We start from the raw sequence: 24,551 nt of genomic DNA, 5'->3' as shown, positions 1-24,551 counted from the left end.
ATCATCCTCAAATTTAAGAGTTAAATATAATATATATTAGTTGTATGGTCAAAGGAGATAATTATCTTCCTAAATTATAGACTATAGTTTCCTAGTATATTGCGATATATATTACAGTAAAGGAAATAATTAGCTTGATAAAAATGATAATTATCTATTTATAGTTAGTTAAACCCGAATATGACTTCAGTTGGAAATGACCCGACCAAATTGTAACCTGCAAATTATTGACTTGAACATAATCCGACTTGAATATGAGAATGACACGACTTGAAAAGGACCCAACCTTATTATAACCCGTAAATTATTGACTTGAACTGAACCTGACTTGATCCCGGGAATGACCCGACTTGAAAATGACCAGACCTGATTATAACCTGCAAATTATTGACTTGAACCGAACCCGAATCGAACCCAAGAATTACCCTAATCCGTTTTAACCCGTGAAAACCCAAATTAAACCCGACCTATTGTTCACCCAACCCGAATGTAACCCGATCCAAACCAGATAAGAAATATGACCCGACGTGACCCGACTAAAACATGACCCAACCCAAACCCGACCCGCATAGGTTATGGAGTTAATCCAAATTGACCCGACCCACTATTAACGACCCAAACCGGACATGTTTACCCGAATTGACAGCTCTACCCGAAACCTCCAAAATTTCTCAAAAAACGTGGATATTAGTCTTCAATTTTGGAATTTTTTGAATTTTTTTCACCCGTAAATAAGCCAAAATGTTTACCATGGTCCCTAATATCCTTCGGGAGTCCAACTGGCTGGGTGGAACCATCCATTTGCCTTTAAACGATCAGTTACCGGTTTTCAACTTGCACCGATTTCATTAACTCAAGCCTACCACGAACATTTATGACAACATATAATGATCATATATGGTTCCAAGAGGTATTATATGACCCCAAAATGTATCCCTTAAAATCTCAATATTTTTCGACACCGGACCCTGAAACAGTCGAAATTTCTTAAAAAGCGTGGATATTGGCCTTCAATCATGGAATTTTTAAAAAAAATTTCTCCCGGATATAAAAATTGTCGAAATGTTTACCATGGTCCCTAATACCCTTCGGGAGTCCAATTGGGTGGGTGGAACCATCCAATTTGCCTTTATACAGCCAATTTACAAGTATACAACTTGCAACGATTTCATTAACTCAAGCCTACAACTAACATTTATGCCAACAAATAATGATCATATATGGTCCCAAACTACATTATATGACCCTGAGATGTATTCCCTAGAATCTCAAGGCTTTTCGATACCGGGACTCGAAACCTTCAAAATTTCTCAAAAACCGTGGATATAGCCTTTGATTTATGATTTATTTTTTTTTTTTACTTTTTTTGGTCCTTAAACTAAAATTGCCGAAATTTTTACCTTGGTCTCTAATACCCTCCGGGATTCCAATTGGGTTGGTGAAACATCCAATTTGCCTTTAAACCACCAATTTACCGGTTTACAACTTGTGCCGATTTCATTAACTCAAGTCTATCACAAGCATTTATGACAACATATAATGATCATATTTGGTTACAAACGGCATTATATGACCCCGAGATATATCCCCTATAATCTAAAGGCTTTTGACACCAGGCCCCGAAACCTCCAAAATTTCTCAAAAGTGTGGATATTAGCTTTCTATTTTGGTTTTTTTTTTTTTTTTTTTTTTTTTACTTTTTTACTTTTTTCGTTCGAAAATAAAAATTGCCGAAACGTTTATTATGGTCCCTAATGCCTTCTGGGAGTCCAATAGGGTGGTTGGAACCATCATATTTGCCTTTAAACGACCAATTTACCGTTTTACAACTTGCACCGATTTAGTTAACTCAAGCCTACTACGAACATTTATGACAACATATAATAATCATATATGGTTCCAAACGGAATTGACCTCGAGATGTACCCTATAAAATCTCAAAACTTTTCGACACCGGGTATCAAGACATCACAAATTTCTCAGAAAACATCCCAAACTTTTTGACTTTTTTCGCCAGAAAATAATAAATGCCGAAATGTTTACCATGGTCCCTGATATCCTCCGGGAGTCCAATTGGGTGGGTAGAACCATCCAATTTGTCATTAAACGACCGATATACCAGTTTACAACTTGCACCAATTTCATTAACTTAAACCTACCACGAACATTTATGAGAACAAATAATGATCATATATGGTTCCAAACGGCATTATATGACCCCGAGATATAACCCCTAGAATTTCAAGAATTTAAGACACCGGGCCTTAAAACCTCCAAAATTCTCAAAAAGTGTGGATACCTTCAATTTTGGAATTTTTTTGACTTTTTTTCACCCGAAACTAAAAATTGCCGAAATGTTTACCATGGTCCCTTATACCCTCTAGGAGTCAATTCAGTGGATGGAACCATCCAATTTGCCTTTAAACGACCAATTTACCGAATCACAACTTGCACCGATTACATTAATTCAAGCCTACCACGAACATATATGACAACATATAATGATCATATATGGTTCCAAACAGCATTATATGACCCCGAGATATATCCCCTAAAAGCTAAAGTCTTTTCAACACCAGGCTCTTAAACTTCAAAAATTTGTCAAAAAACGTGGACGTTAGCCTTCAATTTTGGAATTTTTTTTTTACTTTTATTCGCCCGGTAAAAAAAAATTCCGAAATGTTTACCATGGTCTATAATACCCTCCGGGATTCTAATTGGGTGGGTGGAATCATCCAATTTGCCTTTAAACGGCCAATTTATCGGTATACAACTTGCAACGATTTCATTCACTCAAGCCTACCACGAACATTTATGACAACATATAATGATCATATATGGTTCCAAACGTCAATATATGACACCGAGATGTATCTCTAAAATCTTATTTCTTTTCGACATCGAGATCCGAAACCTTTGAAATTTCTAAAAAATCATGGATATTAGCCTTCAATTTTGGAATTTTTTGACTTTTTCGTACGGAAATAAAAATTGTCGAAATGTTTACCATGGTCCCTAATACCCCCCGGGAGTCCAATTGGGTGGGTGCAACCATCCAATTTTCCTTAAAACGACAAATTTACCGGTTTACAACTTGCACCGATTTCATTAATTCAAGCCTATCATGAACATTTATGACAACAAATAATGATCATATATGGGTCCAAATGACATTATATGACAACAAGATGTATTCCCTAAAATTTCAAGACTTTTGAACATCGGGACCTGAAGACTCCAAAATTTCTCAAAAAACGTGGATATTAGCCTTCAATTTCTGAATTTTTTACTTTTTTTCGCACGAAAATAAAAATTGTTGAAATGTTTACCATGGTCCCTAATACCCTCCGGAAGTCAAATTGGGTAGGTGGAACCAATCAATTTGTCTTTAAACGGCCAAGTTACCGATTTACAACTTGCACTAATTTCATTAATTCAAGCCTACCACGAACATTTATGACAACATATAATGATTATACATGGTTCCAAACGACATTATATGACCCCGATATTTATCCCTTAAAATCTCGAGTCTTTTCGTCAACGGGCCCCGAAACCACCAAAATTTCTCAAAAAACGTGGATATTAGACTTCAATTTTGGAATTTTTTGACTCTGTTTCGCCCGAAAATAAAAATTGACAAAATTTTTACCTTTGTTCCTTATATGGTTCCAAACGACATTATATGACCCTGAGATATATCCCCTAAATATCAAGCCTTTTCAACGCCGGGCCTCGAAACTTCAAAAATTTGTCAAAAAGCGTGGACATTAGCCTTCAATTTTGGAATTTTTTGACTTTTATTCGCTCGGAAATAAAAGTTTCCGAAATGTTTACCACGGTCCCTAATACCCTTCGGGAGTCCAATTGGGTGGGTGGAATCATCCAATTTGCCTTTAAACGGCCAATTTACCGGTTTACAACTTGTACCGATTTCATTCACTCAAGCCTACCACAAACATTTATGACAGCATATAATGATCATTTATGGTTCCAAACGGCATTATATGACACTAAGATGTATCTCTAAAATCTTATTTCTTTTCGACACCAGGACCCGAAAGCTTCGAAATTTCAAAAAAATCATTGATATTAGACTTTAATTTTTAAATTTTTGGACTTTTTTCTTACGGAAATAAAAATTACCGATATGTTTACCATGGTCCCTAATACCCCCCGGGAGTCCAATTGGGTGGGTGGAACCTTCAAATTTTCCTCTAAACGACCAATTTACCGAGTTACAACTTGCACCAATTTCATTAACTCAAGCCTACCATGAACATTTATGATAATAAATAATGATCATATATGGATCCAAACGACATTATATGACCACGAGATGTATTCTCGAGAATTTTAAGACTTTTAGACACCATAACCCGAAGACTCCAAAATTTCTCAAAAAACGTGGATATTAGCCTCTAATTTTTGAATTTTTTTTGACTTTTTTTTCGCCCGGAAATAAAAATTGCCGAAATATTTACCAAGTTCCCTAATACCCTATGGGAGTTCAATTGGGTAGGTGGAACCAACCAATTTCCCTTTAGAAGGCTAATTTACCGATTTACAACTTGCACCGATTTCATTAATTCAAGCCTACCACGAAAATTTATGACAACATATAATGATTATACATGGTTCCAAACGGTATTATATGACCTTGAGATATATCCCCTAAAATTTCGAGTCTTTTCGTCAACGGGCCCCGAAACCTCCAAAATTTCTCAAAAAATGTGGATATTAGACTTTACTTTTGGAATTTTTTGAGTTTTTTTCGCCCGAAAATAAAAATTTATGAAATTTTTACCATGGTCCCTAAAACCATCCAAGAGTCCAATTTGGTGGGTGGAACCATCCAATTTGCCTTTATTTAAACGACCAATTTACCGATTTACAACTTGCACCGATTTCATTAACACAAGCCTACCACGAACATTTATGACAACAAATAATGATCATATATGGCTCCAAACGACATTATATAACCCTGAGATGTATTCCCTAGAATCTCAAGGCCTTTCGATAACGGGCTCCGAAACCTCCAAAATTTCTCAAAAAGCGTGGATATTAGCCTTTATTGTTGTAATTTAAGACTTTTTTCGCCCGTGAATAATAATTTCCGAAATGTTTACCGTGGTCCCTAATACCCTTCGGGAGTCCAATTGGGTGGGCGGAACCATCCAATTTATTGCCTTTAAACGACCTATTTACCTGTTTATAACCTGCGTCGATTTCATTAAATCAAACCTAACATGAACATTTATGACAACATATAATGATCATATATGGTTCCAAACGTCATTATATGACCCTGAGATTTATTCCCGAAAATCTCAAGGCTTTTCGAAACCGTTGCTCGAAACCTCTAAAATTTCTCAAAAAACGTTGATATAAGCCTTCAATTTTGGAATTTTTTGACTTTTTTTCGCCCGGAAATAAAAATTAATGAAATTCTTTACCATGGTCCCTAATACATTCCGAGAGTCTAATTGGGTGTGTGGAACCATCCAATTTGCTGTTAAACGACCAATTTACCGGTTTACAACTTGCACCGATTTCATTAATTCAAGTCTATCACGAACATTTATGACAACAACGAATGATCATATATGGTTCCAAACGGCATTATATGACCCCGAGATGTATCCTTTAGAATTTCAAGACTTTTCGACACCGGGCCCCGAAACCTCAAAAATTTCTCAAAATACGTGGATATTAGCCTTCAATTTTGGAATTTTTTGATTTTTTTTCCCAGAAATAAAAATTGCCGAAATGTTTACCATGGTCCTTAATTTCCTACGGGGGTCCAATTGGGTGTGTGGAACCATCCAATTTGCCGTTAAACGACCAATTTACCGGTTTACAACCTGCACCCATTTACCGGTTTTTAACGACCAATTTAATTAACTTGCACCGAACCCGACTTGAACCGAAATTGACCCTAACCCGTTTTAACCCGTCAAAACCTGAATTTAACCTGACTTGTTACTAACTTAACCTGAATTCAGCCCGACACGTTCCTAACCCGACCTGAATAACCCAACATGTTACATACCCATCCCGAAATCAACCCGACTTGTTATTGACCCGACCCGAATTTTACCAGACCTATTACTTACTGTAGACACCCATTTGTGTCTCCCCAAAACCAAACCCAGTGATGAGTACCTTTCATGTCGAATCATAATCGAATGAAACGAAAGTTTGGAAAGGTCTAGTGTTGCGGAAAGTTTTTTTTTTTTTTTTTCTCTTCTCTCTGTTTTTGAAAACTTATTTTAAGAAAACAGACAATCCAGTTTGGTTGGTCCATGATATGGGTCCAATAGTAGTGTAGTTGGATGGGGCTTGCAAAGACCTTTCCAACGATATATTATAAGCCCAATTCTGATGAATATTGAGGAAGTTATGGCCAATTTACCAAACTAGGCCCGGTTTGAGCTTTATGTACGGCCCAATGATCTTGGGGAGGGCCTAATATGATTTATCATTCCTAATGCAATTAGGAATGGTTTTAGTCTTCTAGATTCTTCTAGAAGGTTCTTTTCATTCCTAATTCAATTAGCATTGATAAATTGACTTTTGTTGACTTTTCAGAGTTTTAATCAAAATCAAATAGTATTTTCGAGGAAATTATATTATTTTATCCTCCAGTACGGTAAACTTATTGGATTTTCGAAAACACGTCGGAATCAGGCTTGGCGCCTAACCCCAGGCCTTGGCGCCTGGAACCAGGCCTGGCGCCTGGCGCTAGCCATTGGCGCTTGGCGCTAAGGCTGGTGCCTGGCGCCAGTTAGCCAGGGTTGGCGCCAGCTCTGTTTCCTGAGCGTCAGACTCTGTTTTGTTTAATTTATCTTTTTGGCTGATTTTCTCTATAAATATCGTATTAAAAACTCCGTTTTCAAAAACCATTAATCATCTACATCCATCATTCATCAACAATCATTATTCTTTAGCATTCTCTAAATCATTCATCTCTCTTCAAAATTCAATTCTTTCTTACTTCGCTTTTTCATACAAAATTCCGCATTCATTAGATCTAGAAACACCTGACCATATTCGAAGTTGCCTTCGCCCTAGACGTGAAAGGTTTTAATTTCTGAGGGTTTGGTCCCAAATCTCTCTTTCAATTATTTAATTTAATTATTGTTTATTATTTTCCTTGAAGTTACTAACGTGTGTATTTTGTTATTAGAAAGAGGTACGAGGCATCAAAGTAAGTACTTTATTGATTTAATTGATGTTATGATGTAAAAATCATGTTTACATTGTTATTATGATATTCCTAGTATCATGTCTAGGGTAATTTTAATATTAAATATGATTGTTACAATGCTTCCTATTTTTTTCCTAATATTTATGATTATTAGTATCATGTTAGGATTAAAGATTTGATTTTTATTGCTTAGTGACATGCTAGGGTTTGTTATTAATCTTGTTAGTATCATGCCTAGGATCTTGCTATTATTATTATGCTTTAATATTAACATGAACATCATTATTATTATAATTGTTATAATTTATGATTATTATGATTATTATTATTATGATTATTATTATTATTATTATTTTGTTCATGATTATTTATTATGTTGCTTGATTTATTTTGTTATTGCTTGATCACACCTTTATTGCATGTTTAAAGGGAATTGGTACTTGTAATCATGCTTAATAAGATAATTAATAATCTTGTTTAGGGTTAATTATGATTATATAATTTCAAGTGATCGCCAATAATAGATTTGTTTATGCATTAAATTCAACCATTATAGATAAACAGGTTTAGGGTTAACCTATTGATTGCATGTTAATCAGAAAGCGCACATGAATACGATCAGAATAAAGTAGAGGCCTATTATTAGGGCAGGTTCAATCTCTTTTAGGTTGGATTAGTACCTTCATCCCCGAACCCTTATTTGGTTCATGACCTTATGGAGTTGACGATCTCTTGGATCGTTAAGGGGTGTAACCTTCACCTCGTGAACGGTTTACAAGTTCCTAAAAAAACTTGTTGGCGACTCTTTTGCTCTATCTTCTTCCCTTTTGGACGCCACCGTACTTTAGTGTATGATCACAGTGAGGTTCGAGCTAGTGGGATTTTAAAGGCTTAAAATTATTCCCTACACTTACCCGACCCAAAAATTCAACCCGATCTTTTACTAATCCGACTCGAAATAAACACGACTTTTTATTGACCTGACCTAAATTCAACCCAAATTATTCCTGACCTGATTTCAAATCACCTTAAATGCAATTTAGACCACCTTAATATTGTTGATCAAATCAATTTGTCTAGAGAGACCAAGTTGGTCCTGGCCAGCAAAAGAAAGGAGCACCATCCTCAAATTTAAGAGTTAAATATACTACATCTGTTAAAAGTTATGTGGAACTTTGGAATTTTTTATATCTCACAAATAATACCCCAAAGTTGCACATAACAATTAACGAAGGTAGTAGTATTTATTTGTTGTATGGTCAAAGTAGATAATTATCTTTTTAAATTATAGACTATAATTCCCTATTATATTGTAATATATATTATAGTCAAAGGAAATAATTAGCTTGATAAAAATGATAATTATCTATTTATAATTAGTTGAATCCGAATATGACCTGAATTGGAAATGACCTGACGTGATTGTAACCTGCAAATTATTGACTTGAACATAACCCGACTTGAATCCGAGAATGACCCGACTTGGAATTGACTCAACCTGATTATAACCCGCAAATTATTGACTTGAACCGAACCCGACTTGAACCCGAGAATGACCCGACTTGATTATAATCCGCAAATTATTGACTTGAACCGAACCCGACTCAAACCCGAGAATGACCCGACCTGATACTAACCTGCAAATTATTGACTTGAACCGAACCCGATAATTACCCTAACCCGTTTTAACCTGTGAAAACCCGAATTAAACCCGACCTATTGTTCACCCGACTCGAATGTAACCCGACCTGTTATTAACCCAACCCAAACCCGATAAGAAGTATGACCCACGTGACCTGACTCAAGCATGGCCCAAATCAAACCCGACCCGCATAGGTTATGGAATTAATCTGAATTGACCCAATCCGAGTTGACCCGACCCACTTTTATCCGACCCAAATCCGAATTGACAGCTCTACTTGTAGGTAACAGGGAGTAGTGAACAATTATCAAACGTTTTTGTTTATTTTATAAAGGCAAAAGCTATTGTTGCCCCTGGGGCGTTAGATAAGAGAATTAAAATGCAAATATTAGAGTAAAATTAACATTAATTGCACCCCGAACGACGCGTAATTTTGTCATGAATTTCTAACTTAATACCATTTCAACCAATATAATTTATTCTTATGTAACGCTACGGGGCGCTCGTTAGCAAGGCCTTTTATAAATTACAAATTGAAATTTTGAAACTAAAAGTGGTTAATTCATGCTCCCACCGTCTAAAAATTCTACTTGTTTTGACAGTGCTCGTTCCAAAAAAATAGTTAGAATCGGACAATGTTTTATAAATGAAAAGAAGATTATAAAGTTTTTGATATTTATTTTGGTAAGAGTCTAAGACCAAAAATTAATACAACGTTGAGAAAAAATATCGTAACTTTGTTTTTTTTTTAAAAAAAAAAAAAATCGTAACTTTTGTACGAGTACTACGTATATTTTTTCATTTAAATAAAAATAACAAATTGACTAAAGATAAATTAAATAAGGTGGCAAGATGCACACCCTAAAGATTGCCTCAATCCATAAACTACCCTCCTACAGTCCTACTCTAGTACTCCCTAAGTAGATTGGTTGAATTCTTGAATCCTTTAAAATTTATGAGTTGGTCTACAGCTTTCTTATCTTAACCATACCAAATAATTTGGAACAGTTTGCACAAATCTTAATGATTCCACCGTACCATACTCAACCTAAATTATTCTCACTCTCACCACAATACTGTAAACTAATATCACTATGTTGCCATGTTGGCACTATCTTAATGTCTCTTTCACAGCCTAACCGTAAACCAATACTGCACTTTAATATACATTTACCACTAGTAGTGTCTAACACATCATTAATCAATCACTCTAATTAAATTACCTTGTAATTCTTTTAATGTACGCTCTTGTAAATTTGTAATTTCTAGCCATCTAGCCAATATGAGAATACGACGTATTAAGGTTTGCCATCTTTCAAGGCAAAAATGGCATACTATCTTGGGTTATTTAACAGAATACGATGATTAAAGATTTTATAAGACAAGTTTTAGAAAAGAAGACCTAATAAGAGTTGATAAAGGCTACTTAAAAATTTAAATTACATTAAAAAAAATCTCACAAGTTAAGTTAAATATAAATATAAGTGAAATTTGAATAAATTAAACACATCCTATTATCTGTATGATTTAAATTTTGACTAGTTAGAGAGAGAGAGAGGAGATAGTTAGCCACTCTATTAGCTTCATGGTTGATAGGTTAATCCTTGATGTTGTGATGAAATTGCTATTACCTTTTTGCAATTGTGGGGGAAAAAATGGATATTTATGTTGGATAAATACATCAAAATCCACTATATGTGCCTTTTGGCTTTCTTCTTGACGTCACCAATGAGGCATATGAAATCTTGAATCCAGAAAGATACTATCTTTGTTAAGGTAATGATGGTATGTAATGTGGGTGGTGCTAAAAAGGTGTTATTGCTCATTAGGATCATTGAATTCAAATTTAGCCTTCTGGATCAACTAATAAGTGTACCATAATAGCTTAGGCTTTGTTTAATTCACCTTATTTTGTTAGCTAGAAGTTATAACACTTGAACTTACATACATGTTCACAAATGTTGTTATGCAACTTATGTACACAATTATTTCCAATTAGTATTTTGATATGGCAGTATACATCAAGATGTACTTTATGTGACTGATAAATATTTACATTTAATTTCACTTATGATCTTCTAGCTCAGTTACGATTGTTGAACTAAATACATTCATATCCTTCAAAAACTTAATTAAAACTTTTAAGCTGAAACGAATTTGACCTGTGAGAAATTCCAGTCACAGAACCCCACCTTAAAAATAAACCACATATAAACAACCTAAGGACCTGTTCTCTTCAAATTATTTTCAGTTCAACTCTGTTCAGTTTAGTTCAATTCAGTTCTTAATTTCCTCCTCTCATAACATATTTAGTTTAGTTCAATTCAGTTCACTTTAGCTCCAATAAATTTAGTTTAGTTCACCACAGTACAGTCAATCAGATTAGACCCTAAATAAAGATTAATCATCTATTTCTGGCCTCCATATAATAAATCTAATCCACTAGAGTGTTGTAAAATAAAACAAAAACAGAGAACAGGTGAGAAACGGCAGATATTCCATATTCCACTAACCGACCCATTTGCATGCGTAGTGCTCATTCTTTTAATTATACATCTTCCCTCCACTCCACACACTCACACACACACACATATATATAAATAACATATTCATCTTCTCTTCCAAAATATTATAACATACTTCATTTTTCTCAACATATATATTAGAGTGATCTCCCTTAAACTTCCATTAAAAACACACATAAAAACCAACCAAAATCCCATTTATTTTCCTTTTTTACTTTACATAACACCCTTTTAATTCAATCTTCTATAAAAAAAATGGGAAATTATCTAGCTTTATGTACAATTGGTGACATACAATCAAAAGAAGCCTTATTGAAGGAAGAAAGGATTTTGCAAATAATAAAGAAGGTTGATGGAAAAGTATTAGAGTTCACAAATCCAATAAGTGTGAGAGATTTATTGGTAAGTTATCCTAATTCTTATGTTGGTATTTTTAAGGATGCTACACAACCTTTACCTCTTGATCACAAGTTGAAAATTGGTAAGGTCTATTACCTTTTACCTTCACTTGATCCAACTACTACTACGACGACGACAACGACGAAGACGACGATTAAAGTGGTGATAACAAAGGAGCAGCTTCAACAGATACTAAGTAAACAAGGGAGTGTTGAAGATTTTCTGTTAGGAGTTGTTCCTAAGAAAGATTTGAGTTCTAAGGATTGTTCTGTTTCATCTTCTACTTGGATTCCTAAACTTGAGTCTATTCCTGAAGGAAATAATGATGTAGTTTGTTGATATATTAATAATTAATATTGTGTATTATGTAATATATTATAGTTGTTACATAGATCAAAATACATATACTCATTGTAATATAGGCTTTATTTTGCTTAATTATAAATGGTGACAAGAGGAAGATATTAAACTAAAGGGAAAATATGCTAGCTAGCTTGTATGATGGAGCTCAAAATTTACCTTCAAAAGTCTGTTTCATGAATAAAATCTACAAGCTCTTTGCTAATTAATTATTCAATTGTGCCTTTATTGTATTTTATTTATTAAAAAAAAAACAAAAAAAAAACAAACAAACAAACATTAGCAAAAATTTTCTTAGCAATACCGTGTTATTTCATAATAATGTTTAAAAAAAAAAAACAAGTTGAACACAACAATCATCACCTTGTTAATAAAGTCTGATTTTGGCCTAATGGTTAACATACGACACTATATACGAAGTATATTCTTGAACGTGCATGCAGTGTTTAAATCGTATTTCAATCCTAAACGTACAGTGTTTAAATCGTATTTCAATTTATGTATGTTACTTTTTAAGTATCTTTCAATTACGACGATAAAAATGACGTCGATTAAAAAGTAACTACAAAAACTAAACCTGTAGTGTTACGTACGTTGTTACTCATACATAATTAACCCGTGATAAATGGGCCAATAGAAAGATCCACTCTCCCATACATTCACAAGAGTCACACATTGAATACCATGAAATCTTTCCTTGTGAAATTGCCAACTCTACGAAAACTTAACTGTCTATCACATGTGATGTATGAGTGTAAATACATTCTTATTTGTAGTCAAGAAGGAGGCTTACAACACGGAAGTAAATGCCTATAAATTATGGGCAAAACTAACAACTATTCAAAATAAGGCCAAATATAGGGGGTTGCAAAGATAAACAAGTTGAGATCACATGCTTTGTTGCCATAATAAACAGAAACAAAAGCAAAGGTGTTATAGTTGGGTTCAATGAACAACTTTTATTATGCTATAAGTTGTTGAATTGCAGCTTAATTGACTTGATTAAACAATATGGATTAGGCTTAATTAGAAGCGTTTTCCAACATAAAAGAATGACACACCATATTCCAGCAGCTATACTTTTCAAATACTTCTTTATGCAGCATTATGTGGGTCCTATAGATCTTTCTTTCTAGGATCTTTGCCTACTAAAGTACAATCTTGGGTATAATGAGGATTAGAAAGAGAATATCAGAAGATCCACATTTGGAGCAATATTTCTTTTATTCTAAACCGTATGTTTTGTGTGCAGTTGACCACACCTGTTGTGATGTCTTAGACTATTGGCTTTGACTTTCATGATGAGATTTTGATATGAGATGGTTATGGGCATCATCCATGACTCCTAAGACCCTTTGGAAATCCATGGAAGTACTTGGATGCATAATCTTGCCGGGTGAAAAAATAATGTACGGAGCCAAATAATACACGAAATCAGAGCAATTTAGTAGGTGTCCGGACCAGGTGTCAGAAATTCACAGAATTTTACGGGATGCATCCCGAGGACATATGATGTTGTTTGGACCCATATACATCCATAAGTTGGCTACATAAAGGCCCCGTGGAAGCTTATAACCAATACAAGTGGCGTGTACGAAAACTGGTAAATTGCAAGGTTAAAGGCAAATTGGATGGTTTCACCCACCCAGTTGGATTCCCGCAGGGTATTAGGGTCTATAGGTAGCTTCTCGGCAATTTTTGTTTCCGGCTCAAAAAAAGTCAAAAATTGGCAAAATTGAAGGCTATAATACACGCTTTTTGGCCAAGTACGGAGGTTTCGGGACCGGTGTCGAAAAGTCTTGAGATACTAGGGGATGTTATATAATGTCGTTTGGAACCATATATGATCATTATATGTTGCCATAAATGTCCGTGGTAGGCTCGAGTTTATGAAATCGGTGCAAGTTGTATACGGGAAAATCGACAATTTGAAGGTATATTGGATGATTTTACCCACCTAAATGGACTCGCGGGGTGTATTAGGGTCCATGGGAAGCATCTCGGCAATTTTTATTTCCGAGTCTAAAAAAGTGAAAAATTGTCCAAAATTGAAGGTTATAATACACGATTTCAGGTCATTTTTTGACATTTTTTCGAAAACTGAACTGAATAGATGGGGTGACTCCTGGAGTCATATAAGGTGGTTTGAAACCATAACACACCTATAAAGATGTCTATAAAGTACCAAGAATGAGTTATATAATGATGTCATAAAAGTATATTGAATTGATATTACTTGACAATAATGATGTTATAAAATAACAATATAATTTCTATAACATTAATTAACCAAGTAACCCCTATATCATTGACTGAGTAACCCCTATTACTCTGACTAAGTAACTCCTATAACACTAACCAAGTAACTCCTAGGATTGGCCGCACGATGTGGCCATCCATATATAATAATTTGTGTTAATTATAAGAGCATCATGGAGTTATTTTAAAGATCATGAGAATATTTATAAAAATTGTAACATTTCATACTAAATCCATAGGCGTGTATATAATGGAGGATGTGGTATGTTGGAAGACTTAAACTGCAATAACTAACATTATTATTCTTTTATATACATAAAAAAAATATTTCAAGGAACTTCATAATCATAATTGATCGATTCATGTACACAACACAAGTACACAACAACTTTATCATGTGACTAATTTTAAAGGTTCGTTAAAATTGCAATCCCTTTACCAATTTGAGAAGGAACTCCTCCTAAGCTGCAAACTGCGTGCCTAGGGGTGGATCTCATTTGTCTATATTATAGTTTTTCTTCTAGTTGTACCGCAAGTCATGCCTTATCATCTAACAAATTAGGTTTGATAAAATGATTACATACGACACGTACCAATTACTTTAAAACACATACTTGTATATATTTAAACAATTTAGTATATATAAATTATCAAGTAGGATGTTAAATACAGTTATGAGATAACTAAAGAAAACAAAGGGAGTATGTATTATGTAAGTGCTTGAGAGATACTATCATTATGATCGATAGCCATTTGCGAGGGCTTTTCCTCTACAATTTCAGGAGGCCAAAATGATCTACATGGGACCTATGAGATTAGCTTTTAACCCCACTTGGTTAAACACAAACGAGTTTTTTATGTTTCCCATTTTAAATCACTATAAAAATTAGTTGATTTAACGAATATTATTAAATATTGATGGTCCACCACTAGTTGTATACTTGTGTTATGACTTGTAAGTTGTAACAAGACCTTTCCCTTTAAAAGAATAAAAACTAATAAACCCTACTTTAATTAGAAATCAAGGACAAGAAATCTTATCTAGACCCATAACTTAGGCTAGCTAGCTAAGCAACTTAAGCTACATAATATGTTGAAATTAAAGTATGAATGGAATTTCCAAAGACTAATAAGAAGTATTTAGGCAATGCCTAAAATAGCTTAGAAATGGCCCACACTAAGGTCACTAACCGTCCTAAGTTGCATGCGTGTTTGACGATTCAAGTAAATTACTACATCCCTCACTTTTCTCCCTTCTATTTTTGTCGTTTATTTCACTACTCACTGCACGCTCTGTCTCCTTTTGTTTGTCCTATTAAAAAGTAACCACTAATTAGCATTTTGATTAAGAAAAATTAATAAGAAAATGAAATTAATTTATGCATGGGATCAAATATAATGAATATAAAGATCAACAGCGAACCTTTTATGGTCATTTATAAAATGAGTCTAGCTTAAATGGATAAATCGAAAAAGAAAATGAAGCAAAATTGAGACGGAAGAGTATAATACTAAATAAATTTTCCTTAACCGTCTCTTCTTTATTAAACCTCTAAGCCCATCATGCCTTTTCTCAACTGAAGTAGATCACTTAAACCCAAAAAAGAACCGCCTCTTCACACAAAGTTGTCCGACTTTTTAGTTTAACCCCTTTATTAACTCACTCTTCTTCAATGATATAAACCTTGCTTTCACTTCTTATATTTCACCAAAACTTCACCATATCTATGCATTTCATAGTCAATCAACACATTAAATTCAATGGGGAACTTGCTAGGGTTATGCGCGGTAGGAGGCTCAACATCGAACCAAGACAAGGTGTTACAAGTTATGAAGGTCCATGATGGAAAGATACTAGAGTTTAGAGCTCCAATAAAAGTAAAGGATTTGTTGAAAAACTATCCAAATTTTTATGTGGGTTTATTTAAGGAAGCTACCCAACCTTTGCCCTTAGAATACAAGTTGAAAGTTGGGGAGATTTACTATCTTCTTCCTTGTTTTAGTGCTACAATTGTTGAGCCTACTAATATAGGTAAAGTTTCTTCATCATCTCCTATTTCAAAGCCAAGAAATGGTGTTGTAAGGATCAAAATGGTTATAACAAGAAAACAACTTCGACAACTCTTGTCGAGTCAAGCTATGAGAGTCGAAACAATGCTCTTGGAGATCGGTAAGAAATCGTGTTATCCCGTTGTTATGTCGTCGTCTCATTTGCAAAAGCTACAGCCTATTGGGGAAGAAAGTGAGTGAAAATGGAATTTGGTTCTTAGTTGCACACTTTGGTACGTACGTACGAAGAATTGATGCAAATCATGCAATAGAATGGGGTGCAAAACTGAAATGTAGCTTAAGAGCATGTATATAGTAGATAATGAATCTTTAGAACGTATATTTTCACATCAAACAAAAAAAATCTTCGTCTTTTCAGATTATTGTCTAGATTTAGTAATGAAAACAGGGGAAGCAAACATCTTTTGAGGTATTTAATCCTCAAAATACTTGTAATTTTATTATTTTATACGTGTATATTGTACAACTCAACAAACTTACAATATTATATATAAATTTATATATATATTAGTACACGACGCATATGATAAAAGTTTGTTTCTCATAATATAACTCCTAAATTAGTAGATATTTTGTACAAAATAATATATAGACTAAAGACACAAGTTGGAAGTATACGAAACAATTTTGCTCTACGAAAAAATAAAATCTATCTTCTCATTTTAAAGTGTTTGTAACTAAAAAATAAAGCGATAAAGTACTTAATCGCTCTAACATACACAAGAATATATGCCATAATTCTTAAGGGGATTTGCTTGGTGATGTATTTCCTAGGGATGCTTTACCCTTGATTGCAATAGGGCTTCTCACAATGTGCTTCCCATCTGACCACACCAAACTTCCGAAAATATAACCGGTGGGAAGTTGGTTAACATCGGCGGAGAAGATGAGCTTAAACGTTAACTCTTGATCCTTTTGACAGAACACCAAAGTCTTAGGTTCCACCACAATCGAAACCCCGGGTGGTGTTTGTATGGTTGCAGTATAGGTACCTGGCTCTCCAACATTTTTCAACTTTCGTGTAGCAATTGCTGCGCCAGTGAAATCAGGAATACTTATAGAGGGATAGTTGAAGTCCAAGATATTGAATGATTCGGGACACTTGTAATCGTGTTGTTTAGTGAACAGTTTAAGAAGTGTAGTGTTATAATGGTGTGCACATAGGAAGTTGAGGTAGTCATAGTGATTCATGTCGTAAACTAGTCCAGGGTCCATTGCTAGGTTGGGTTGTATGAGGCCTGCGCCGTAAGCAAATGGTGTGGCCTCGCGTATCATGTCATCTTCAAAAATTGGCTTGTCGTTGTTGTCTACTGAGCTCGCTACATACACCAGAATAGACACGTACAACTGATTATTAATAAATATCATGTGACGTGAAATTTTACTTACATATGCATCAAACTGCTATGGTGCACACGTGTACCATCACATATAAAATTTGGAAATAGTTAAATGTGAGGGCGAGGGGTTGAACTAAAAATGTAGGTACACTCGAGTGCATAAGAGATTAAATGATGAGTCAATTACTAATATTTCATTCTATGCAAACGTACCTGTAGTCATGATTGCAGATTTGATGGCGGAGGTGGTCCAGAGAGGATACATTTTTCTAAGAAGAGCAGCAATGCCAGTGACATGAGGAGCTGCCATAGATGTCCCGGACAAGGGTAGAAACTTATCAGGCAACGGAACATTCGGAGCTTCGGTATAAGCTGCCACAATACTTACTCCAGGAGCTATCACATCAGGCTATGGTAGATCATATATGAGAAAACATACATTCAGTAACATAATAGAAAACACTAGTTGGAGTGAATGAAGTAAGAAAACACACCTTAATAATCTCTGGGGTGATTTTGTTGGGACCTCTAGAAGAAAAGTATGCAATTATTGGAGCAGGTTTTATCCCCAATTCAGTTCTTGCTCCAGTAATTGATGCAATAGGATCCCTGTAATTGGACTTCGAAATCAACTTATTCTCTATAAAATGCAAGTACGCCATGATGGAAAGAACAACATACTCGATATGTCCAAAAAAAAATTGTGATCTAACAAGTTACATGACAACTAGATCCAAGTTAATACCAAAGGATCAACTAAACCAGAAGACTTTTATGTGAAGGGGCGTAATACAGTATAAAACCAATCTTGAACACTAAACATAATCTTTTGGTTGAGTTGGTCCTTTGTTAATTGAAAAAAATGCACGAGTAGTAAAGAAGTGAAGCAGGGGTCGAGATGAATTCTTGCCTCGTAGAGCTGATATAAGAAAGAAGAGCTTGACCATCATCGAATTTCAATTGAGTGGTAGGGAGAGGATGAATCATATCGGGAAGCATTTTAGATCCAACAAATTGATTATTCGCGATGATGAGGCCTAGAGCTCCAGTTTGTAACGCAACCTTGCTCTTTTCGCTCTTTTCTATCATACGACCAGGACCCTCCAAGAGACAAACTAGAATCTTCCCCTTCACCTTCACTGGATCAACAGTTCCATGCTTACAGTATGATCTGATCTAGATTATCGATACATAATAAAATATGATTTTGGACAAAAATTTAAATGCAATGAAAGTGATCAATATAGTATTATTTCAATAGTTTTTATTGAGTACTCACGCTTTAATTGGGTTAGCGCCATTGATGCGGGCACTTGCACCGGTGATTAGAGGGTAAAATGAAGTACCATTTAGACTGTTTTTGCCATCTATAAACCGCGAAGCCTGCATATATTGATTAGATTCAAACCATATATATAAGTTCGATCTTAAAAGTGGATTGATTAGTGTTAGTTTCGAATAAACTCCTTTTTTGATGATACACATCAACTTATAGTCTCAATTATACACAGATCCTCAGTCTTTGTCACTAGGCTAAGGCCTCATCAGTACTTACTTTATTCATCTTTATGTACACTCGGCCACATGTTCTCACTATCCTTCTATGCAAATTTATGATAAGTGAGAAGGAAAAAAAAAAAAAAACAAAATTAAGCAATGAAAAAGAAGAGTAGAGTTCAAGTAAGAATTACATACCCTAATCGTTTGGTTGTTTCCTAAGACGACGCAACATGTAAACTCTCTACCAATAGTACTAGCACCGACGGTGAGCATCCAAGGGGCAATATTGTTAACAGACCCCGAAGATGGTCCACTGTTTCCGGCAGTGGCAACGACAAGGGTACCATTGGCCATAGCATGGAAAGAAGCTATAGACAAGGCATCCTTAAAATAAAAATCACCGCCTTTCATGGAATCTTGGATGGTAAATCCTAGAGATAAATTGATGATGTCTACACCATCGAGGATAGCAGCCTCAACTGCTGCCAAGCAATCCATGAAAGATCCTTCCCCTAGTTTAGAAGCGGCTTCTGGCCATAACACCTTGTATGCAACCACTCGCGCCTTTGGTGCTCCACCTTTTATGGTGCTATATCTTAGCCCTAACATAGTTAAAGACGTTGCATCTGCTTCTAGGACAACACTTCCTCCGGCAGTGGATAATGTGTGTGTCCCATGCCCCCCCATGTCGCGAGGGCTAGAGTTTGTAGCAAAGGTTAGGTTTTTGGATGTTAGAGATTGGACATACCCTTTGTTGAAGTATCTTGCACCAATAAGTTTCCTATTCATCACATAATAATTTGATTCAACTCAATGTGAAATGAGAATTACAATTTTTTTATATATAGTAACTTCTTATGTTACACACCATGTCAAACAAACATAATAAACTTCTTAGTTCCAACATAATGCATCAAAAAACTTGTTCATATGATAGACATAAATCGTCGAGTTTCTTGTACAAATACTAACCTGTTGCACTTGAATGATGGATCATTAATATTGGAACAATGACCTCTAAACTTATTGGGGACGATTCCAAGGCCTTCATCCGAGAAGCTCTTGGATTCGGGCCAGACACCTATCACATACATACAATTTTAGAACATAATACGTTCTTGATACTCAACTTCACAAAATATATTCTAACAATGATCAATGATCGATGTACAAAGTACTATACAAGAGAAATAAAACTTGCCAGTATCGAATGCTCCTATGATAATGTCTTCTCCAAAGGAGGCTTTCTCCCAAATAGATTCTTTAGAAGGGATAACTTGATGCTGAAATGATCCTAGGAAATCCCATGACTGAATTGTTTGTCGTCTAACATTAAGATTTTCAAAAATCGATATAACATTAGGATGCTCTGCCATAAAAATATTTATGAAAAAGGGTCAAAGTTTTAGATTTACATGCAAAAAATTTAATCAAATTAGTATGTATATCATTATATCTTACTTGCAAGTTCCTCAACCTCTTCCTCATGTAGAGTTGCAGCAAAACCATTAAATATTTTTGCATAAGAGTAAATTAGCTTTTTTGAAGGGTCATCATGACCATTGTCGTTCCTAATGAATGTCCATAAAAAAAATTTCGAATTAGTGATGGTAGACGTTAAATGTACTTTTTTTATAATAGATTGGAGAGTACATTTAGATCTACCTATAGATATATACCTCTTTGACACATTGGAAATCATATCATGGTGTGATCTTGTCACATCCGCGGGATCTCCTAACAAAGGACGTCCACCATCGAATGATCCTAAATAAACAATGTAATGCTGCAAGAGATAAAGTTAAAACTTTACATAGTCTTCCCCTCAATAAACTTTACAAAGAGGGTAATCGAAACAAGTTATCTCTTGTTCTTAACCCCAAAATATAAGCGATTTGATAAATTATCTACAAAAAATGAACTTAAGACTTGCCTTATAAACAGCAACAACAGGTGCTTGCAATAGTGGTAAAAGAAGAATCGATAATAAACTATGTAGAACGATTGAATGCCCCATTATATTGTATTCCTTCTAGTTGAATTGCTTCTTTTAGTTCTTCTCCTACTACCCATAAATTCTTGAAGTTTGAAGGTTTTTTGTTTTATCAATAAAAAATTTCAAAATATTCAAGATCCATTGTTGTGCTCAAAGATGATTGCAACCAAGAGAATAGGAATGTCTTTCTCAATTCTTCTAACATGTGGATTAGTTTCATAACACATTATATTACGGAATATGATTTCAACCACTAATAATGATTAAGTCTACATTGTAGGAAATCATTATGCTTTTAAACTTGCCTATTTAGCAAGTGTGAATATCAAATGGTACACTTGGCACCGAATAGTAGAAGTAGATTTAAGATTACTCCGTATTAAATTGGTTAGACATAGACAATATTTATTTTCAATTCAATGTGCATATGTATCATTTAGTTTTATCCTCTACTCGTAATTACAATAGATTGGATTGGGTAATTGGGGGCAAATTAGCTTGAAAACTTGACTATTGTGTATAAATTCAAAGAGTTCATACATTTTCATCTTAAACAAAAATACCCTTTTTACTTGAGATTATCTTCTAGCTTAGAAATGGATAAAACATATCACCCAAAGTCTTTTGGAGGTAATCAACTAATCAATCGAGTAAACGTTTGTAAAAATCTTATTTTATATCATGTAAATTTTAATTAACGAGTACACATTCTTACACAAAACGTATGCATTGTTTTACAACTTTGATCCTTAGACATTATTCAACTATGACAATATTTTTCACTGGATTTGTACATCAATAACCTTGCGTTCAACTTTAGGCTTAGGAACCGAGATGTTAAGAACACCATTCTTAAGCTCGGCCTTAATCTTATCCAACTCACAATTATCAGGCAATTGAAGCCTAGTATCATATGAGCTATAACTTCTTTTACTCCATGCATCGTCACCTCCTTCTTCCTTCTTGCGCTCTCCTTTGATGACAAGCATGTTATCCTCGACCGACACCTTGACATCCCCCTTGTCGAGCCCCGGCATGTCGAACCTCATCTTGTACTCGTTCTCGTCCTCCATGATGTCCCATGGAGCTCGCATTTCGCCCATCCTAGTTGGAACTGTCATTGTGTCCTCGAACAGACGGTCCATTGTGTCCAACATTTGGCGCATTGATCTCATGGGTGACAATGAGTCGATCAATCCTGCAAATTTTAATTTTTTAGCATCAAAATTTTCACGTTTTAAGAATTTGGAGCATACATTAGGAATTTAGAATAATAACAGTAACATGGCTTCCCTGTTTTCCCCTGCTTTCCCCTGTTTTCCCCTGTTTTATATTATTCTGTATTTTGTGTTAACAATATATACTGTTTCTAATATAAATAAAATAAAATAAAATAAAATAAAACAAAATTAATAGTTATTGTAGAGATAACATGCATAACATTAACATGTAATGTCAAAGTTTCAAAAGATGGTACATAAAACTTGTGATCAAAATTAGGTACAAAGTATAAGACTATACAAGTTACGTATGTATGCACTAAACCGCATATATAAACTAATCTTAGGCTTCAACCATCAGTTTAACCTTTTGGCTGAGATAACTCGTTAACGCCAATATTAGAATAAATTGTTCATACTATAAGGTTGTCTAATAAATAAAATGTACCATAACAAGAAAGAGCAAGTTTAACTCACCAAAGGGAGACATGTCGACGGCAAGCCTTCGAGGGCGGCGTTCGACAGCCGAAGACTGTTGTCTGTTGGTGTTTTGGACTTGTACATCAACATGATGACTACCCTCTTTATTTTGTTCTCCACCTTGTTGTGCTCTTACAACCAAACGTGACCCCAAAGAAGGTTTCTTTGGTGCTGGAAAAGTCACAGAACATGGGCCTAATCCAACTAGTTTGCTAGATGTTGTTCTGCTTGAAACTAGTGGTGCAGCTGATGATGCACTGCATGTAATACCCTTGATTGCCATTTTTTTGTACAATTTTTTTGTACAATTAGCTTGTAAATAAAAGTGATTGTAACTCTTTTAGATTAAGATTGAATTTGACGAGTTGTTTGTAGATGTTGATGTGTTTGTGTTTTGCTGCTTGTTTGAGAGATGAGATGAGTGAAGTGGGTTTATATAGTAGAAGGAGAGAGAGTGTGTTTTTGTTGAGAGTAATCGTGAAGGTTTGAGTGCAACTATGAAGTTTCTGGGTTCTTATGTTATACGGTGTCGTTTTGTATGTTCTGGTTTTCTCTCTTTTATTCGGGAAGTGTCTTCATCTTGCTAGAGGACCCCTCATAATCTCAATTGTGTAGGGAAAACTTTTTTTTTTTTTTTTATTTTTATTATTATTATTATTATTATTGTCGTACTCATCTAATCTAATATTTATTTATATAAATAAAGTAGGCATTTTTCGGGAGCATTTGACGCGCCACATAAGAAAAGGTATTATTTTGACCAATGAAATTTTAGATTAATAATTTATTTTAGAATTAAAAAATTCACTCGCCACCTAAGAAAAAGTGACGAATAATATTTAAGAATATTGCCACCTAGGTAAAAATAACGAATAGTGAACAACTAAAATTTTAATTATTTAAAAAACTAATAATTATTTTTTTTACCAATATGGATGTAAATCTTTGATCGTAAATATTTTTAATCTCTCCCTAGAAAAATTATAAAAATTAGATTTTAAAAAAGTACTCATCGAAACAAATAAAACTAAATCTCATATCACTATGTTTTTCCTTATATACAAAGAGAAATTTAGAAGATTCCCCCTAATCTTTTTAATAGTTAAAAAAATTTAGATGAGACTAAGGCCCTCTTCTTTTCATCTTAAAAAAAATAATATTAAGTAAAAATAATTTCAGTTCAGTAAAATTAATTTCAGTTCAGTAAAATTAATTTTAGTTCAGTAAAATTCAGTTTTCTTAAAGAAGAGTTGTAATATAAAATCAGTAAAAATAATTTAAGTTCAGTAAAATTAATTTAAGTTCAGTAAAATTAATTTCAGTTCAGTAAAAATAATTTCAGTTAAGTAAAAATAATTTTAGTTCAGCAAAATTAAGGTGAATCAAACAGGGCCTAACATTTTGAAAGAGAACGAGTATATAAAAAAAACGCATTTGCAAAGGACTTATTTTAATCAATAAATAAAATCATTTGTCATTTATTTTTTATTATGCAAAATTAAAGAATAAGGTTTGGAATTTTAAATTCGCCACGTAAAATAAATAAA

General features: G+C 34.3%; 3 protein-coding genes across 3 annotated transcripts; 1 reads left to right on the top strand and 2 right to left on the bottom strand.

The window, feature by feature from the left end:
- Positions 1 to 11,221: 11,221 nt before the first annotated feature.
- On the top strand, positions 11,222 to 12,356 carry LOC110738893. Its single transcript, XM_021919347.1, has one exon. The coding sequence runs from the start codon at positions 11,636 to 11,638 to the stop codon at positions 12,116 to 12,118; it is 483 nt and encodes a 160-aa protein (XP_021775039.1). The 5' UTR covers positions 11,222 to 11,635; the 3' UTR covers positions 12,119 to 12,356.
- A 4,713-nt stretch (positions 12,357 to 17,069) lies between these two features.
- Positions 17,070 to 21,325, bottom strand: LOC110738827 (subtilisin-like protease SBT5.3). The gene is made up of 11 exons (XM_021919261.1): positions 21,242 to 21,325; positions 20,988 to 21,094; positions 20,770 to 20,879; positions 20,510 to 20,677; positions 20,281 to 20,389; positions 19,504 to 20,089; positions 19,088 to 19,191; positions 18,719 to 18,979; positions 18,303 to 18,417; positions 18,022 to 18,217; positions 17,070 to 17,787 (listed from the first exon to the last, which is right to left on the bottom strand). The coding sequence occupies exons 1-11, from the start codon at positions 21,323 to 21,325 to the stop codon at positions 17,210 to 17,212; spliced, it is 2,418 nt and encodes an 805-aa protein (XP_021774953.1). The 3' UTR covers positions 17,070 to 17,209.
- A 630-nt stretch (positions 21,326 to 21,955) lies between these two features.
- On the bottom strand, positions 21,956 to 23,632 carry LOC110738892 (small heat shock protein, chloroplastic-like). Its single transcript, XM_021919346.1, has 2 exons — positions 23,002 to 23,632; positions 21,956 to 22,502 (listed from the first exon to the last, which is right to left on the bottom strand). The coding sequence occupies exons 1-2, from the start codon at positions 23,285 to 23,287 to the stop codon at positions 22,084 to 22,086; spliced, it is 705 nt and encodes a 234-aa protein (XP_021775038.1). The 5' UTR covers positions 23,288 to 23,632; the 3' UTR covers positions 21,956 to 22,083.
- Between the last annotated feature and the right edge of the window lie 919 nt (positions 23,633 to 24,551).

The sequence above is a fragment of the Chenopodium quinoa genome, unplaced genomic scaffold (assembly GCF_001683475.1).
Source record: "Chenopodium quinoa cultivar QQ74 unplaced genomic scaffold, ASM168347v1, whole genome shotgun sequence".
In the NCBI taxonomy this organism is placed as follows: Eukaryota; Viridiplantae; Streptophyta; class Magnoliopsida; order Caryophyllales; family Amaranthaceae; genus Chenopodium; species Chenopodium quinoa.
The sequence above is the reverse complement of the archived record's forward strand: the minus strand, read 5'-3'. Positions and strand labels throughout refer to the sequence as shown.